At 34.4% G+C, this 19,916-nt stretch overlaps 1 protein-coding gene across 1 annotated transcript in view; it reads right to left on the reverse strand.

Moving 5' to 3' along the window:
* Positions 1 to 14,603, reverse strand: part of LOC115443126 (trafficking kinesin-binding protein milt) — a 41,597-nt gene extending 26,994 nt beyond the window's left edge. The window contains 3 exon segments of the mRNA XM_037439760.1: positions 7,151 to 7,255; positions 10,125 to 10,229; positions 14,477 to 14,603. Of these exon segments, the coding sequence (XP_037295657.1) occupies positions 7,151 to 7,255; positions 10,125 to 10,229; positions 14,477 to 14,564 (298 nt within the window). The 5' untranslated portion in view covers positions 14,565 to 14,603.
* Between the last annotated feature and the right edge of the window lie 5,313 nt (positions 14,604 to 19,916).

Raw genomic sequence — 19,916 nt, forward strand, 5'->3', positions numbered from 1 at the left:
CTCGTCTCATTTCTCTGGTTAACCTTAACGAAAATAGACTAATGTGATTCATTGGTTTTATAATAATTATTACCGGCTTATTTCTTTTTAATTAATGGGATATTTGCTCATATAAATTTTAAGCTTGCAACGCTTTACCTTACGACCACATGTACATTAAAATGCCTAATATTATACAATACAGCTATTAATAGCTGAACACACAAGTTCGTTACGATGAAAATAACTGAATATATATAAATTCAGTTATTTTCATCGTATATATATCCATTGTATGTATTTCATGAAGAAAATGTATTTTTAAAATAAATATGATTACAATATTAACTTATGATTAGTTAGAATACTATCTGCTCATTCAAGTGCCGTGTTTCTTAGATATCTATAAGGTCAGGGGTGAACTCACTATGTTCGTATCGACATTGAAAACGAACGGGAAAATACATGATATTTTTGATGTCATTAAAACACGTCAGAATATTAAATTACGTCGTTTATAGACAAATAATATTGATGAATAATTATTGTCCGATTAAAGGTGTGATGACTTTTGTTTTTATTCATCGAAATGCCACCATTTATCGTGTGCATTGAAATTATCATTGAAACGCTAAATCCTTCAAATTTACCTTAAGGTGACTTTACGATGAAGAAGGAAAACAATAACATCTTCGCTATAGACTGGAAACTACTTTCAAATAATAATGCATTTGAAAGCCTAACAATTTCTAGATATCAAAAATACATGGTAAGGTATTTATGAACTCTGGGCCCTTATTCTCTATGCCACACGTTACTTTGATAGTGCGTAACAAGCACGTAACGCAACGCGTCACGTTTAGGAATATAGGATTCGGCATACAGAATACAATTGTAAGCACATTTCCCGAAGATAACATGACACAGCCGCGTTACGCGTTTACACTGTCATACAGAATAAGGGCCCTGATTATTTCCCATTACACCGCCCCCTAAGCAACAACCCCAGCCGACGTGCATGTCTACTCCGTGGCGCACCCTTCTTTAATTACTCCCAACCCTATTCAGATTAACGCTTCAAAACACTCCCCATGCCAGACAGAAAATCGATAGCTTTCAACAGCCGCCAATTCGCAAGGGGAGTTTTCGCAAGTAGATAATTATTTCAAGGTGAGTTAAAGCAATACATAATATTCTTGACACTTAATCAACATCGCCCATTACGGGAACAGGTAGTGCGCTGAGTAGATTGAAACAATCTACGAGAAATAACACTTTTATGCAACAGTTACCGTTCGTTTCCGTATAATTAAATGCTAGTAATGAAGCGTTACTGTAGTTTGCTATCATTTATTGGAAGCTGTATTGCGTTGGCGCAGCGTCTATATTAAATATTCACCTGTTTGCCACTATGTGAACAGAATGCGGTGCACTGCGGTAAAATTTTACTATACAATGTATAAAAGTAATTCTATGTTACAATAAATATTCCTTAGTAGTCACTAGTCGAACCTCGCGACGCACGAAGGACCCATTCATAGCAGGTCGTAATCAATTGCCTTTTTGATAAATGCTCCATTTAAGTATTTTTTTACCTATTTGTATACTAAATGCCTATTTCATACGATTTAATACGCCTCAGTCTTTTTAATATAGTCAGAACATACGTCTTTAAAACAGATTCTTAGATATATTTTACAAGACCAAATAAATATAAAGAAAGCTATAAAAAATGCTTATTATTTAATAATTTAGTAGGATGTTTAATGATAGTTCCTTAATGTCGTTTTTCTTCAACACAATGACGCTCTGAGTTTCAATACATCAAATTGCTTAGTGCTTACAACATTCATAATAGCTATAGTTTTTCTACTTCCTTGCGCAAGTGTGCACATCAGTTATTATCGCAGGCATTGCTAAGAAAGTACTGCAATGTTCAATGTAGTAACTACTAAATGGCATGTTGCGCATGCATTTACTGATTCCCGTATTATTATAGTTTTTGAAAATGTTGATTTAAGTATTTTTAATTAAAAACAAAACTTATGACTACAAATAAGAGTGTTTGCGATCTTTAAATAATTGTTTAGGGTCTTGGTATGAGAACCCTAATAACATCAGTGCGTGGAGCCCGTTTAAGTTGCAAAACTGGTAGGTGTATTTATTCAAAAACAATAATAAAAAAATCGATGCAAAGAGAGAAGTGCGTCTCTTTCTACAAGCTACTAAATAAAAACAAGCAATGACAATCAAAAACCAACGAGCAGGTGCAACACAAATACTACACTTAATCAACAAAAAGTGCTCGTTGTCGGTAATGTCAGACAAATAAAAAACTGCGGAAGGAAGCGACATCCGAGTCGAGTTTCACCCCTGACCACTTCTCGGCTATAAATTTGTAAAGGATAAGATATTGCATGTATTTATAATTAATGTACGTTCTCTCGTTGATGTATGCCGCAGCTCGCTCGGTGTTGGCCGCGTTCAAGTTATATTCACATCAATTTAAAGGTAAACAAGTTAAAAACACTCCATAAAATATACGCCGATGCTCAAATGTGGCTTGTTCTCTTAAATCTTAAATATAAAAAGAATACAAAAAAGTCGACATAATGCCTCGTTTAAATTAAAAGACTATACTCTATAGCAACACCGGTGTTTCACAGCAACGAGTTTTTTTTTATTAGATACAATCTATTTTAGTTGATTACAATAATTCAAGAATAACTACTTTTTAAAAGTTATAAAGCAAATATAATACATTTTATAATGACAATATTATAGCAAATATTTAAATGAATCAAATTGGTTTATATAAGTATTATTATTAAAATATAAGCCTACATTAATCAAAATGGCTATTGCATTTACATATAAAATATAGAATTTGTTAATGGGGATGAATCAAGAACGTTGTATCTGCTTAAAGTTTAAATTGTTGTTTTACATTTCGAAATAGGGTTTTCTTAGGTTCTCATTTCTGGACAATTCAAACTGTCTCGCCCTTGGGATAATAATGCAGTCTCAAAAATTTCATTGAAAATTATTAATAAATAAATTAAATACGTAATTAAATAAATCGGTCATTATGTTACACACGATAATATAAGGTATACGTGCGGTTTTAAAAAAAAAATTATATATCGAAGTTACTAAAATTAATGTGAAAATTACAGATAATATGTAATTACAGTAAAATTCTGCAATAAAAAATAATCTATGTATTAAGTATTTTATAAATTTATCTCGATTCTCCTGGTTCAAAGGAATTCCCGTAACTGCCGATTTTTTCTGGTTCTGGGGACATAAAACCCTATATCGAAATAATAGTGCAAATAAAAATGAAATTATATCATTTATGAAAAAAAATATATGGTACTACTACACAGACAACAATGAGCAAAATAATCATCCTCTCACGGTCAAGATAACAGATCTGGCTCACAGCTGTTGCGCGGTGCGACGCCCAGCCGCTGGTACTTCGCGTCTCCCCGACTCCCGGACCGCCCCCGATCGATGCCACGGCGACAATCAACTTTACGTTTTGAAAATGAACTCAACAAAAAAACAAATGCCATCCGATCAACGTTAAATAAATGAATGAAAATGCATGTTATGTCGCGATTTGCAAAAGTATAAAATTTTAAGAGGTATTATATCACGTCCGTATGTGGGCGGGGTGTTGCACTCCCATATGTAATGTTAAATATTAAAATCACTTAATCGATTTTTACAGATATCGAGATGAACGGCATCAGCGGACACTACGAACTGGTATTGCTAAGAGCAGGATAAGGGCACGTGTAACGTGGATCGGTAAGTTATAACAGTCGGTGCAGCGGTACACCAGCACTCTATGTTTAGAGCGTCTCGAGGCGTGTGTTGCGCGTTGCGCACAGCGTGCGGCGCACGTCGGTTTTCGGTGTCGCGTATTGATCGTGGAACGGCAACCGGCGAAGAAGGAGCACGCGTGCCTCGTGGCTACCGGCGCGACCGGCACTGGTAATGGCACGCTTCTAAAATCGCGCAAGCGCAATGCCGTGCCGCGGACACGACTGGCACGTCGATTACCGACAGCGGACCGGCATCGGCAGACAGACGAATACGACAACTGTACAAACAATACGACCGCACTTATACCACCACTATAAGAAAAAAATGCAATAACTCTGCAGTTTTCTCAGGTGTAATGGATCAGTTGATAATTTATTGCATTTCCTTGTAAATTTACACGCAATCCAAACATTTTATAATTTAAAACTAATATTATAGCACAATATTAAATATAGTAGAAAGTTGAAAACCATAATATACCGGCTTCTTTCGTTGCCCTTCTCTTATCTCCGAAATTCATTTAAAAATATTATAATTTATACTTATGTTTGTAACATAGCTATTAAATAACTATACAATTCACTTCTAAATACGTACGCTATCCGAACCTTCCCACGTAAATGTTAGTTATTTTCACCTTCTTATCGCAATGTACATAGCTATTGTTCGCCTTTCTTGTGCAAAGTGTGTCATAATGAGAGCAAATCTTTGATGGCAAGATAAATGGCGCATAAATTCTGATAAACGAAAACGAACGTATAGAATCGAAACGAGACTAATATCAACCATAAAATATTGAGACCAATCCTAAAATCTTAGACTATGTAAGTATTATTTATAAGAAGAAATACTAATTTATCTCCTTGTCGGTAGGTAGTTAAAGAAAATCGGAAAATATTTCTACCAAATACAAATTATTTGAAAAATACTGTGCTATTTACTCTAACAGCTTGATTTGGAGGTGAACGGACTGCTGAGACTGAAGACGCTGGGCCGGTACAACTAACAACTAACAACCTCTTATGTCCTTCCTTGACTTTCCCAAGTTACATGTGTATTATAAAATATCATCGAAAAATCTATTAAGACCTCTAGCATTTCCTTATTTATGACACATGAGTCATGTTATACCCAAGATAAAACTTTGAAGCATCGAGATAATAATTCTTATAACACGAGAGTTTTGGACTGTATAATCCCAAACAAAATCACACAAAACACCGAAACTATTAAATAAAACAAGAACTCAGTATGCCTTACTCGGCACACTTAGTCACTATGCGGAGATCATTATTGACTAGTGATTCGCTTTCCGTTTGCTTTACCATCCGTGCAAAGCGCACGACAAGGCGTGGGATATTATTCGCATCTATCGAACGATTCTGCCAAATACCACATTCATCATAATCATTATTAGCCACATGAAGCCCACTGTTGAACATAGACGTCCCCTAAAATCTCCAGGTCTATGGCTAACCAGAAATACCGAATTAATGCCGTTAAATGCAGTGTCTCGCAATCTCCTAATAAGTACTGCAAATGTGATTCAGAACCGGTACAGCTGCGTAGGACCCGTGTCAGCAAGTCCTATGAGTATATCAGTAGCGAATGCTCCATAAAACCCGATTCCTACCGGCTTCGCTTTCGTAATTTATCTATAATCTGATTAATGATTATTTCCAGGCTGCATTTATGCATATTATTAATACCTTTAAGTTGTGTCGGGTCCCTTTTCAGAAAATCTTCTTCATCGCCACTGCGGCATACCAGCTTAAGCAATCAATCTACTATAGATATTATCCTAACTGCAGTACTTTTAACCACTTCCCAAACTCACCGCTCAATCTCATCTCTAATAAAAGTAGCTATACTGACTTGTTGATCCAATACTTCGCACGTTCTTACCTTACTGATGCACTTGGCATTGGAAGAGTGCTTTCTTCCTCCTATGATATTGGCTTCTTAAAATGGAGTGTGCGAGAAGCATTTAGGCACGCAGCATAGTTTGGCGACCGTCATGACATAATAATAACGCTTGCTGATTGACATAAATAATTACAATGCACAGAACATTGCACGTGCTGTTAATTGTAATTATAGTATTTATTATTATTTGTCAATATTTTATACAGTGAGGGCACAGAATAAAACAAAAATAAAATCATTTAGAGTGTAAAATTTCAATGGTTTCATACGATAATATTTTTTTACCTCTGAATCCGAAAACATTCGTCCCGTGTGTAATGTAGACAGAATTCATATTAGTCGTTGTAAAGGGTACAAAAAAAAATTGTTACATACCAAAAAAAGTATCGAACTTGTCCATAAATGACAACCACGCCCAACTATTTTATACAGAATACAATACTTTATAATTTAACCAAATAACAATCATTGAAACACCAATATGTTTCAAAGCATGTGAACATCAATTAGCCAAGCATAATTTAAATATTACAGTTCAGAGGAATTCATTTTCTACAGTCATTCATTGGAATAACAATACTTTTGTATTATAAAACAAGGTTCTTTTCTGAGCCTTAAACAAAAAAAACTATTGTACTACACGGAAATGGGCAAGATTTTTTTTTCACACAAGCAAAATGGCTTTTGCGGCAATATTATGTAGTATGTTGTACAATGTAGCATACTAGTAAATGAGTTAGGAAATATCTCAAATAGCTGACTATAAATCAATACAGCTTATTTGATCGACATCTATGTTAGTGTCCAAGAATATTTAACATAATTAACAAAGAGAGCTTTGTGTATACTTAAATATACTATGTTCTTATTTTTATATGTATCATAAAAATCGTAATAAATAATACAATGCACAAACCTATTGCAGCAATTTACAAGTATACCAAAACGCAGAAAACGTTAAGAGGTACGCTAAAATATATTTATTTGCATAAATAATTGCTTCCTACATGAAAACTGGATAATATTACAAGGTTTTATTGTTTGTGTTATATTCTATAACCGTATTCTAACGTGGACATAATAATTCATAATTCCATTATTTGAAATTATAACCACGTTGCAACTAATAACATTTTGTCACTTTCTTATTTACATTAAATGTTTTTAGAGCAGGTAGATATAACGACTGACAAGCTGTTTTTTTTTTTAATAAGTAAGGAGGCACAGCAGTACAAAATGCGGAATCAAGATTATTCGTTCTACAACAAAAATATCTGCTATACGTACTTTTTCTCTCGAAAATATTTATAACTAAACCCATGTATATCCTGCTATTCGTTATATTGTAATTTGTTTTATTTCTGTGACATAATTATGCTATAATAATTATTATAAAGTAGACTATACTCACGGAAATAATTGAGCGTTTCCCTGATCTGGTCAGGTGTGAGGGCGAGGTCTGCGTCGCTGACTTTCAAAGCCGGCGACGGTATAAACCAATCTTGATTCTCGTAACCTGAAAATAATAAACATATTCTTTATATGCACAAAATATTCATCCATACATATTTTGGTATCGATTTTAATTGTAACACCAAGAATACAATATTCCTTTTAAAGAATTTTTCCAAATTCATCGTTGACTGTAAATATTACATATATATTATGTAAGAAAACTATGTGTTACTATGTAGCATATGTGCAGAAATGTAGAAAAATCATTACAAAGTAACGTTAAAGGCTTAGTAAGTAAAGGAAACCAAGCCGGGGCCTTAAAAACGTACATGACGTTAACATTCAAACCCTGTAAAAATGTTACAAACCGTCAACAATTACAAGTTTTTAAATAATACTCGCCAACAGAGCTAATTTATAAAAGAGGCCACGAATTCAACTGTTACGCTATTGACGTCACGGGAGCGTTGAATCATACAACATAATCATTATTCTCCGGGCCGCTTCCCAACCAGTTACGGGCTGTTTCAATAGCACATAAATGGCAAGGAATACGACAGTGCGAGTTAATTTAATCATATAATACATTTAAGACAATAACCACAAATGTGTGGCCGGCTATCTAGCAGGCGTAATAGGACTAAAATTTCAACTCGGAGCACGAATATTATTTGAGTTTTCAATATAGTCAGATGTATTTCATTTAGATGTATTTTATTTTCAATATAACACATAGTAAACTACAAGGGTATATTTCTAGTGACAGATTTCTTATATTTATTATTATATTCAGTATTTTGTGTAAAAGATTTTAATAATTAAACTTTTGGATTTACTAAAGGTTTATTTTTATTAAACAAAGCACAAAGCAGTGTAGTCTACAAAAATTGCCACCGAGCAAAAATATGTCGCTAAATAGAAAAATCAAATTACAGTAGCTTTAAACAATAGTAATACACACACATATGTACATAGCATTGTAACGGAACACTGGAGATTTACTGCATAGATCATTCATTCCCCTCCAGCCATTTTAGTCTCAACTTGATAGATGAGAAATCTATTGCAGCGTAGAATACAAATTGCTTGCAAATCAGGAATTACCACAGCGATGACACGCAGATTCGTTCATAATATACCGTTAGAAAATAATTTTAGATCGGACAGCAATAAAGTCTATGCTGTAGGTGTACGCGGTAATGGTATTCTTCGTTGGAGGTATGTTAATGTATTGGCTGTAATACATCCATATGGTATATCCATATGGCCTATACATTTTTAGGATTTTTACACTCACTAGCTAAAATATAAATAAATACCGAAACTTTAAACATACACTACAATAAATAATTTACGTCTATGTACACTTTAGTCTGTAATGGCAGGTTAGCTGCCATACGAGATCTGCTTAAGGTCCCTACTCTGTAGTCTATGTAACCTCTTTTTACAATGATTTTTAAAAAGGTGTTTGTTATTTAATAAGCCACAACTTGCCAGACTTTGCTGAAGAGTTGCAGTAGTGCGGCATATACAATTGCAAGATGGCACGCTTCAGACCGGCCAGGACGCATGCTGGCCAGTGAGCGATGAGTCGCCACTCGACCGATGAGACACCATTATTTATAGCGTTTACGGACGGCGCCGGCGCCGGAAGCCTCGCCTCGCACACTTACTAGGACGGAACAACAAATATAGACTTCACCTTACTTGAACTTTTGCAAATTCTTCATAAGCCAATAAACGATTATATAAACAGTTGACAAAGTGCCAATAAGCGGACAACTCACGTGTCTCGATTTATATTAGATAACACATGCCGCGGGTTTATTAATATGTAACAATTAGAAAGTGCGTTTAAATTGCATCCATGCGAATGATAAACAAAATAATGTAACTTGACATTTTAAACAACTTTTACTCAAGTTAATTTGAAATCAATCATTACGGTGCTACAATGAATAAAATATTTTCAAATTGACTTTTACCAATATTAATTAACTTTGACCAGATTTATATCTTATCTTTTGATCATGAATCACTAGTAATGATAAAAGTTGTAAATACATACATGCATAATATTAGGCAGTTTGAAAATACCGCAATCTATTTAACCACAAACAAACGTTCATACAAAGAATCGACCTCAGGCAGTTAAGGTGTAAAACTATTTTATACAAGGGGAAGGATAGCTTTACATACACGATTGCAGTGGCTAAAAGGTAACATGCCGCACAAAAAAGCTTTTCAAACGCATACTGAAATTCAGGCTCGATTGTTTACATAGCTTAATCCTAAAGAGCCAATGCTGGCAATTATAAGATACTTATGTAAACGGTCAGGACGAAAAAAATCCACACATCAACCAATCTGGATGGTCGTTTAGATTCAACACTGTACGAGAAAATTACCACAACTGAGGTTCCTATGTGTTATATCGATTACTTTTTCAATTTTGTATCCACTGCAAAAAAGGGTCATTCATTTATAGGCCAAGAGAAATTAAAAATATTGGTTCACTTGAGAAAATTGTGTTTTTCAATAATATTTCAAGTAACAACCTATTTTTTTTAGGACAAGTGTGAAAATGTAATGAAACTATAATATTTGAAGTGTAATAATTATTAAAAATTATTAACAAAATTTGATACTTAATATAGAGACATACATATAACATGGTAGATATGTCGTACACCCACTTTGCACACACAAAAAAGAGGAGACAACGCTGATTGGAAAGTACAAATCCTATGATCACAAATAGGAGGAATAAATTTAAATGGATAAAGCAGAAGATCGGACAGCGTATAAAGCTCTAGTGCAAGCTATGCTTAAAGCGTGACGACATTAAATGTCTATTCATCGGTGTCAGATAATTATTTATCTATGCTTCATAAAGTAACGAATCAAGGTTAACAGTGGTTCTATATTACCTCCAAATTGTGTGAGGCTGTCTGCTCTAAGGCGATATTTTGGTATATGTTCTTGTAAGAGACTAACTATCTCTACCTCGGGCACCTCCTCGCTATTGCACACCTCTGCGAACAAAAACAAAAACATCAATATATTTCGATTATAGAAAAAAAAATTATACGAAGATTTAAACGCTTTGTTAATAATAATAAGTATGCAAATGTCAAAAATTGTTTTAAAACTCGGCAAAACAGGACGCAATGCAGTGTTTGAGCTTGTAGAGGGGGAGTAGTGGGTGCGTTGCAAACACTGTCTGCCGTCTACATTCCGTATTTAGTGCGGAGGCAGCAGACAGAATCGATATCACCCTCCTCTCCCGGCGCGGTGGCTGACCGCGCCATCCGAGGGGCATGCACTCCGGGAATTCTCTACACGACATTGTGTGCGTCTCGTGCCATAGGGTACTGCAGACTCGCACACGAAACATGCATTCGTATGCGAACAATTTAATTTGACCGCACAATGCAAAAATTCTCAACGTGTTTTGTACTATATTTATGTTCACTACCATATAAAGGTGAAATGCAACTAGCGCCGTTAACATAAGGAGTTGGTCTGAAAGGTCATTTACCAGATAAAAAAATGATCCGTATAAAACTGTCATCATTTTTTATAAATTGAGGATTCTTTTATTTTTTCGGATAATCGCCTCTTTCGATGTCTTTTGTTGCACTTATTACAGAAGTCACTTTTGTCTGATACATCACTTTTTTAATTAATCTTCTTCTTATGTATACTGTACTATTTATCTGTATTTAGTAATATTCGGTAATACGCTAAATACAATGTACTATTCAATAAAGAATACTCTATTGTTAAAAATGTCAGCGACTCTACTAGCCTAACCGCGACGGCGCGGCGCGACGTGGTGCCGCGCAGTACGATATTTTGTACTTTGAGGGGATGCGAAAGGTCCGACCGTCTCCGGCGAGGGTAAGAAATGTTATTAAACGAATTTTTGCAATGTGTACGGGAGGGTTAAATGTGGCGCAATAACAGTTCGCATACAAATACAGTCTGGTGTTCAACCAAGCCTCACGTGAACGTGTGTAATTATCACAATATCTCAATGTATGCCACACGATGCAAATGATTTAGTTAGAATATGGTGTGTGCATGTAATTCTTATTTTTACCGAGTTCATAAGACTGTGTTAGCAAAAAATATTGTATTAGTATGGAATACCATCTCACCAAGAGACGGAATAGAAGAAACGTGTACTCTATTGCGATTCATAATAAAAAAAAACACCCTAAAATTTTTTATCCCTATTATTTTCAAATGTTTCTACTAAAAACTTTATTCTTTACTTGTGTTATAATTTAGATTTAAATATGTTTATCGCTGCACCGTAATCTTAAATATTTTCACAACGAGCATGCTTCATCCCACATAAAAAATAACTAACTAAACATTTATCACTATACATACGTACTCTAAATAAAATAAAAACCCATTCCAATTTAATGGATATTGTGAGATGGGGCAGTAGTGAATTTTTATGGTGTGTAATATTTCATACGGAATGTTAATGTAGGGTTGCCAACCATAGTATAATATATAGTATTGTACTATATTATAGGTCAGCGTGCTATATACTGTTGAAAAAATATATACTTAGTACGCAAAAATACTATATATTCAACACCTATAACCTAACAAACAAATCCTTCATTTTAAAAATATACGAACGTTCCATTACACTATGTTTTATCGTAGCGTGTATCCAAACTTTTATAGAAATAAATTAGTAACAAATTTATATTTTTCAATTCTTTGTTTTTTCCATAAAATACAATTAATTTTTAAGTGTGTTACTTATTTAAAAAAAAACTATATTTCACCGGAGAAGTGTTGGCAACCCTAAGCTTAACGTTATGCCATAGTGTACCGTCACGTAGGTATCCATCCTGCACTCAACTCTCGAATGACAGTTCGCAAGCACAGCCCAATAGCAGAGTATTGCGTTTATATTTCAGCAAGTATGTCACAAGCAGCCTGCTAATAGTGTTACATTTATCATAACAGCTAACGTGAGAACAAGTAAGGGAACAACTTTATTGTTCGTCATTACTGCGGCATGCGACCGCAGTTATAATTATTATTGACGTCGACAATATTTTCTTGTTTAATATTTTTCAGTTCGTTATTTTCGTAAGTGACCATTAGCTTTTATTTAAAAGGTTTAATTAAAATTTTATACAATCACGATAAAATGTGTACGAAATTGCAATATTACAAATTTTAATTTATTCTAAGAAACTCATTTATTTATCCATTGTTTGCTCAATAAATAATTATAAAATTCATAATATAAACCTTTAAAAAGTTTACTGTTTCTAGGCATAATATATTGCATCATTACACCACAGAAAATCAGAAGGTAAGCAACTTGATATCTGGGAGGAACTAACTGTTGTAGCTTTATATTAGGACTAGATACATCGTCTACAATAAGGCATTTTCCTATGTTTGGTTTTGTATATTACTATATATGTAACAGCAAATAGTATAAATAAGAAGCCTTTCTGTGAAAACTGTATTAAAATTGGTTATGAAATGAGACAATAATTAATATTTCAAGTATTGCAATGTGCAGAAGAAAGCGCGTAGTAGGGTTATCGCGTCTTCTCTTTCTATCGCACGCAGCGTAATTCCCGATGATTAAACGTGCGCGTATTGTTTTTCTCATTTTTTGACAATTACCGCTTCTAGCAAAATTCAAAGGCTTACAACTTACAGATTTTTTACCGGACTTTATTCTTTGGGTGTTAGAATTTATATGACGTTAATATTTGATACAAGTAAAGAACTAAAATGAGTAAAATACTCTGTTTGACCCACGTGGTACTACTGCCTTACAGTAAACCGTTCTAAAGCAACAGACTTACTTTTCCCTTTCATGCAAAGTGCTATTGCCAAAGACCAATACACCAAGACCCACAATCCATTCTTTAAAGGTCAGCAACACCCACATTCAACGAAGTATGTTCCGAGCCTTGGTTCGAACCGAAATCGTCCAATTGAAACTGGAAATTATTCATCACAATATGGCCTATTCTGAGGTTCTTGCAGGACACTAAATGTATTTAAAATATACCGAAGGGTTAACATGTTTTATGGTACCGTAGTGATGACACAAAGTACAAAATCAACAATATATCCACTATTATCATGTTAATAGATAAAATAATAACGCTTCCCTCGAAAAAAATTACCTTATACTAAATGGTTACTGTACTTACATTTAACCATTAATTACACTAGTCGAAACCGACTGATAGACTGAAACCTTCCATTGTTCCTCTCCTCTCCTTACGACGAAGGTCGCAGGGTGAGCCTAGGTATTCAACGTCAGTTTAGCTGACACCGTGAAAATATCGTTCCGAAATCGATTGCTCTTAAATTTGTTCGAGAATGTCATGTTTACCTTGAACGTTAATGATCTAATAGGACAAAAACAACTTGGGAGTTAAAGGTCACCAAACTATACGTTTGAGTTAGGATGCAAACTTTTTTCATAATATACTTATCGCTTATACCGCAGTCTGAAATATAGAGGATCTACCTAACGCGTCCTTAGTATAATAAAACACAGATGTGGACATACAATCGGATTTAAAACGGCCATACTTGGTTTCTCTGATGAATCAATTCGAAAATAAAATATTCTGACAGTTGTTGACAAACCGGAATAGCTCATAGGCTCATAGGTATGCGAACTGAAGGGCCTGGAGACTGATCAAACTAGTTACAATACAATACTTAATAAGTAAAAATAATAACATACTCATTTGATTTTTAATAATGCCATGTAACGCTAATAAAATAAATCAGTTGACACTTGGGGACAATAGTCACGCGCGAGTCACACGCGAGCTCGTTTCAGCAGCGTGCCCATTACACCTTGTATAATGGTTACATTTCATAAATATTTTATTAAAATTAACGAAAAAGTAATTATAAGTTTTGACATACAGCCTGCCATAAAAGTAGCCAAACACATCTAAAACTTTAAAACGCTTCTACATCTTTAATCGAAATATATTTTTTTCTTTATCTAAATTAATTTAAGCCCCATGAAGTTTTTTAAGGAAAGAAACAACGATTTTTGCTACTGACACAAAAGTTAAAATGCGATTTGATATGTTTAATTTGTTTAGCTACAATTTTAAATCTTAATACATAATTAATTTATTTTTTCGCGTACGTTTACAAAAGGGGGTATTTGGGATTCCCTGAAATACTTTAAACTGCAATTAGTTTCATTCAAAGCGTCGCACGCAATAATCTTGCGAATCACATGACTCACCGTCACTCCAGGCGAGCAGCAAGTCCTGACGCTTTTCAAATAATTCGTCACGACGCCGCGGCCGCGGCCGTTGTCTTTTCTCATTCATTGCAGCACATATACACAAATCCTGGTAGGTGTTACTAGTTTAAGCACTAAACTTGACACTCACATTATTTACATCACAATAAACATTACAGTATTAGAATAACATCTAGCTCTGCGGACGTGCGTTATGAAACGAACTCCCTAATAATACAGCGAGGTAATTACCTATAGATATAAGATAAAGTATATTATGAACGTCATAAAACCCGATAACAGTACTGATCAATCAGTTTATAGTTGCAACAGTCGAGGAAAGCAAATTTAAATGAACATCTCTGATGACGATTACTACCGAACTCACTGAATTAGTGATCCTTACTATTCACTTATTATTTTAAACATCATTACGTTATGAATGTTTTATGTCCGAGACTCTGTAGCACTTATCGACGCGCTCATAAACTAATTATCATAAGTTTGTTGATCAAGTCATTATCGTATTGACTTCGCCGGCTAAACATACTAAATAATTATTCTATAAATTGCTACCTCCGTGATAAAAAACTTATTTTATTTTAAAAAAAAATCTTTCTACATACGAATCACCGCAACCACTATAAAATACTAATAGGTACTCTACGTAGACTAGTATTTAAGGCTTAGGCAACTGTAGAGAATTCGCAACCCTCATGCATGTATATTTCATTTGCATCTTGTAACGATATATAATGAATAAAATCAATGTCACCTACCTAGAATTTACACAGTAACGTGATGCAAAAAGATATTTACTTAGAATACGTTTCAAAATTTAACTGTATGCAATTGCTTAAAACCTGTGGTTATATTGTGACGGGACTTAGCAGGTGCAAAAACATTATATTGAAATATTTTCTGTTAACATAGTTGCTAAAAAAACTTTCGAAGTAAATCTAAGAATGTATTAACTTATATAACTCGTAATATAAAAACATTGATTCGGCGGTTAAATTTGTGAGAAAATTGCCTTTGTTATGACATTTGCAGCAGCATAAAAAAAGCACAGAGGTCACACGCACAAATCCATCGCGTTGATGGCACGGTCGACGCACTCGTTCGTATGACCAATAAAAATAAGGATGTCGTCAATAAGTTGGCATCGATGCCATAGTGGGCTGACCCCGCCAAACGTTTGTTCTACTAGAGACAGTTTGTTGACGCAACTGACTTGCTCTCTGCGACATTGGCGTTGGTCAACGGTATGGCACAGCGACTTTAATAGCATCTTTTGGATGAGTAATAGTTTCCACAACCTATGAAGGCGTGAAGATAAAAGTTAGTCCGTTATGTAACAATTTGTGCGCATTGTGTTTATTACAAAATGTTCGTTCGTTCCACTTGAGAATTTTCATGTGCATCCCACCTTTAATGATTCGTCACTCACATTTAACTAATCCTTAATTATATTGTGTTTATGCAAAGATATATAAACGACTAATACATTTATGTTCAAAATACATTAGACTAGAGAGTACTCGCCCAACAAACCGATGGTGTCACTATTAACTCATTGTATTTTACTTTCGATTCACTTTCATTTTCGACTCCTTTTATAGAAACTATTATCTACGCCAAACGGATAAAAAAACTGATAGTACGCTTTAATTATTATTTTTTTGCCTTCCAATGTTATCATCAAAATAAGACCGATTTAGAGAAACTTTATTTGATTAAGATTATTATAATTTATTTTAACAAGCTGTTTTACATTCACACAAGAACATAATATGATTCAATAAATCGTAATATAATGAGTTAAGAGTTAAATGCCTAAATGGGGTGTAGGCGTGTAGCCGTGAACGGTGAGCCAAAAACTTTTCCATAACATGATCATGTTGCAGAAAACAAGTTAATCATTTTAAATCGTAAAGGCAATGAATATAAGTTATATAGTGACATGCCACACATGTTTTTTTTTTAACTTATGTCAAAAACCGTGTACCTTTCATTGCTTGTCTCTTGTATATTTTGATGTGTCAACTGGACCTTGTTGTACAATAAACAAAAAATAACATAATCAATTAAGTAATTAAATATCAATAAAATCCTGTTAATGTTGTAAGAATAATTGTGACTAATATGTTTTCATTTTGGTACGTATACTCGAATTAAAATTTTACATACTTATTGATATTCACAGCTCGGTTGAGAACTTTCGAACATATCGGGTACGAATTGACATAGAATTGGCCTAACTTCATTAACAATACAAATAAAACTTCATTGATAACTAAAACAAAAACTTTGTGTTGTATGGTGCGTGTGATTATGTCGCGAGATTGCGGCGGAGGCGGCAACGCGGGACTGGTGCGCTCGCACCGCTTGCCTGCCCGGAATAGCTAACAACTGGCAACTAGCCAATAATACCACTCTCTTATTCCCTTTCATTCATAAATTCCTTGTTCTATTTACCAAACCAAATAACCTATTTTTGAAGAAATGTAAAATTATACATCCCATGGTTGACATTTCCTTTTATGGGTTTATCATTTAAAAATATGCGGCAAAAGAATGAAATGGTCATGAAGTTACTTCGTAAATTTGAGACTACATGCCGGCAGCTTAGATACTAATATTTAATTTTTACATTAGGTATACAAAGAATAATTACGTCAACTCTAAACAACTGTACAAGAATTTTATCCTTTAGGTGTGGATTTCAGACCACTGAATTGCACATCTTCCTGCTAAAAATGACGAAAAGGAAAATATCCTTATAAACGGCAACACATACTTGATTACTCACCGGTAAGTGTGGCGACGTGTCGAACAGCGCGCGGTGCTAGCGAGGGCGCGCGAGCCGCATCCTGGAGGGTCGCCAGCTTGACGAACTGCCCTACAAACAGTCGTTCGAACAAAAACATATATAACTGTAGCAAACTCGTGTGTCGGCACACAAAAATCAACACTGCCGTACTCACATTAGTGCTTTAAAGTTTTGTTAAAAAAAAAAATGGTTTTTCCATTTGCGAAATGAACTGGTCATTTGGGTATACAGTAAGGCAAAGTATAAGATACGCCAGGTAAACTCAACGAGCGCACTCTGCTAATTAATGACCTTCGCGCCAACGCAATGCAATAAGTCGATATTCAATCTTAACTGTGAAAATATACTTGAAACTTTTTGGTGGTGAATTTATTTTCACAATGAAACATAACACAGAACAACAAAGCAAACATGAGACAAAGTTAAAATACTCACTTCGTATAATAACCAAGTCTCGTGACGCATTTGAATCTGAGCGGCGTAATGAAATGTTTTACTTCAGATCCAAAGTAGGCCAAGTAAATAGTAGTATATACATGTTATATCATAATGATATACTAGAACAAAAAATAGATACATTTTAAAGTATACTCACGGAATCTGTCTTAGCGGACTTCAGTCTTTAGAACAGGATGAACCTGTAACCAAATAAATACATAGATGAATTCAGATTGCATATTACAGGTATTTAGACAACACAGAGTAACATTTTCATTTATTTATCTATACCTACTAAACTTTATATATCTTGCACTTAAAAGCAGAGCGTAATAGAATTACAGAATGTCAGTCAGTAGTTTTCCTCAGAGAATACCTAACATAAATGATTGTAAGGCACAATAACCTTATTATGAAGTTACACAAACACGGATAATATCGACTCTTAAATATTTGTAGACAGAAATATAAAATTAATGGAATGTTTAATTATGGATACTGGAGCTTTATAATAATCATATTGCTTAATTAACTATCGTTTGTGAATCATGAATAACAATTCGCGTTTATCGTCATATATGGCATCTAAGATGTTTTTATTACATAGATACGTTGTCCCAGCTCAATACTGGCAAGACGAAAGTAAGGTAACTGCCCGACATTCACTTAGTCAACCTCCAACCACTGTCGCGGCTAGTCGGCTTACTAACTTCTTGTATTTTTATAAATAAAATGCCTTCCTGTGTTTTAGACGATGTACAGAATTATACTCCAACTGTGAGATGAAAAAACGTTTCATTTCATACGTTAGTAATAAGTATACACTATTTAACTTATTTTTTAAACTAATAAATGCATTTCATTCGATTATCATGGCGACGGGGCGGCCGACGCTCGGGCCCATTCGGGACCACTCGGCCTCGCTCGGGCCGTATCGATGCGAGCCGCTAGGGCTGTGACTATAGTAAATACTCCGCTGTTTTTATGTGCAACTTTGTTAGGGTATGACGCGTCTATTTGTAAAATGTCATTGTACGGTATAGTGTATTTTAAACGGTAATACTAATGGAGGATTTACTAAAATGTATATAAGCGCATAATACTATGTACCGTTATCTATTTATTAGATCAGTCATCTCAAAGTAATACACTGAACAACCTATTTATGTGGGGTGAATGTCCCGAATAGAAATCTCTAAGAACATTTTTTATTTTTAAAATGTATGTCGCTTTATCTTAGTGAAATATTTGCGTGTGCTCATTGTAATGTGTACATCATGCAAGTGTGATATAAGACACTAGTGTAATATTTTGCAAGCTTTTTCATGTTTCTGAAACCTCTAAAATTATCATTAGAACCCCTATATTTTATTTTTCCAATAGGTACATCTAATTTATACTGTTATCTATTATACGATTATGTAAAGGTGAAGAGTTTTTTTTTAGTGTTGGATAGCCCATTTATCGGGGAAGGTTATAGACATATAACATCACGCTATGAATAGGAGTAGAGCATCAATGTAAAATGTGAAAATTTATTCCTTTTGAGAGCTTCCATTGTGTGTGCTGCATAAACGGTTAAAGTAACGCAACAAATATAATATATGAACGCAAATATAATATATGTATGAGGTAATTGTGCCTCTTAAAAAGATCTAATATCTGTCTTTTAGATAGGCAGACAGATCCCCGCCGCATCTGCCTGCCTAGAGCGATAAATTAAAAAACTAGCCATTGGATTTCCATAAAATTTGGATGCTGACAGATACAAGACGATAGGTCCGATGCGTTAATAGAAACCCCAACGAACTTGGAAATTTCGGGATCACAATATTGACGTGTGGATGCACAACTTCCGTCTACTTGCGTTGCGATACTGTGAACTGCATAGCACTGGTCCTACACATTCTTTATTATTTGAAGTTTATGTTGTGTTGTTACTGTTAATGGGTTGCTGTGTTTTTGTTAACTATCAAGTAAACCGATGGCTCATTTTACCACTTAATTGCATATAATGAAAGCTCTCATCACCGCTGTTCAGAAAAGAAATACTCATAATTTGAAAACTATCAAAATTCATAGAACATTCACAACAATGGCAATAGTTCCTTAAGCGATGCTCTGCAAACTAGTTAGAATATCGGCTAAACTAGCTATGAGTCACTAAGT

Source organism: Manduca sexta, chromosome 17 (assembly GCF_014839805.1).
Source record: "Manduca sexta isolate Smith_Timp_Sample1 chromosome 17, JHU_Msex_v1.0, whole genome shotgun sequence".
Lineage (NCBI taxonomy): Eukaryota > Metazoa > Arthropoda > Insecta > Lepidoptera > Sphingidae > Manduca > Manduca sexta.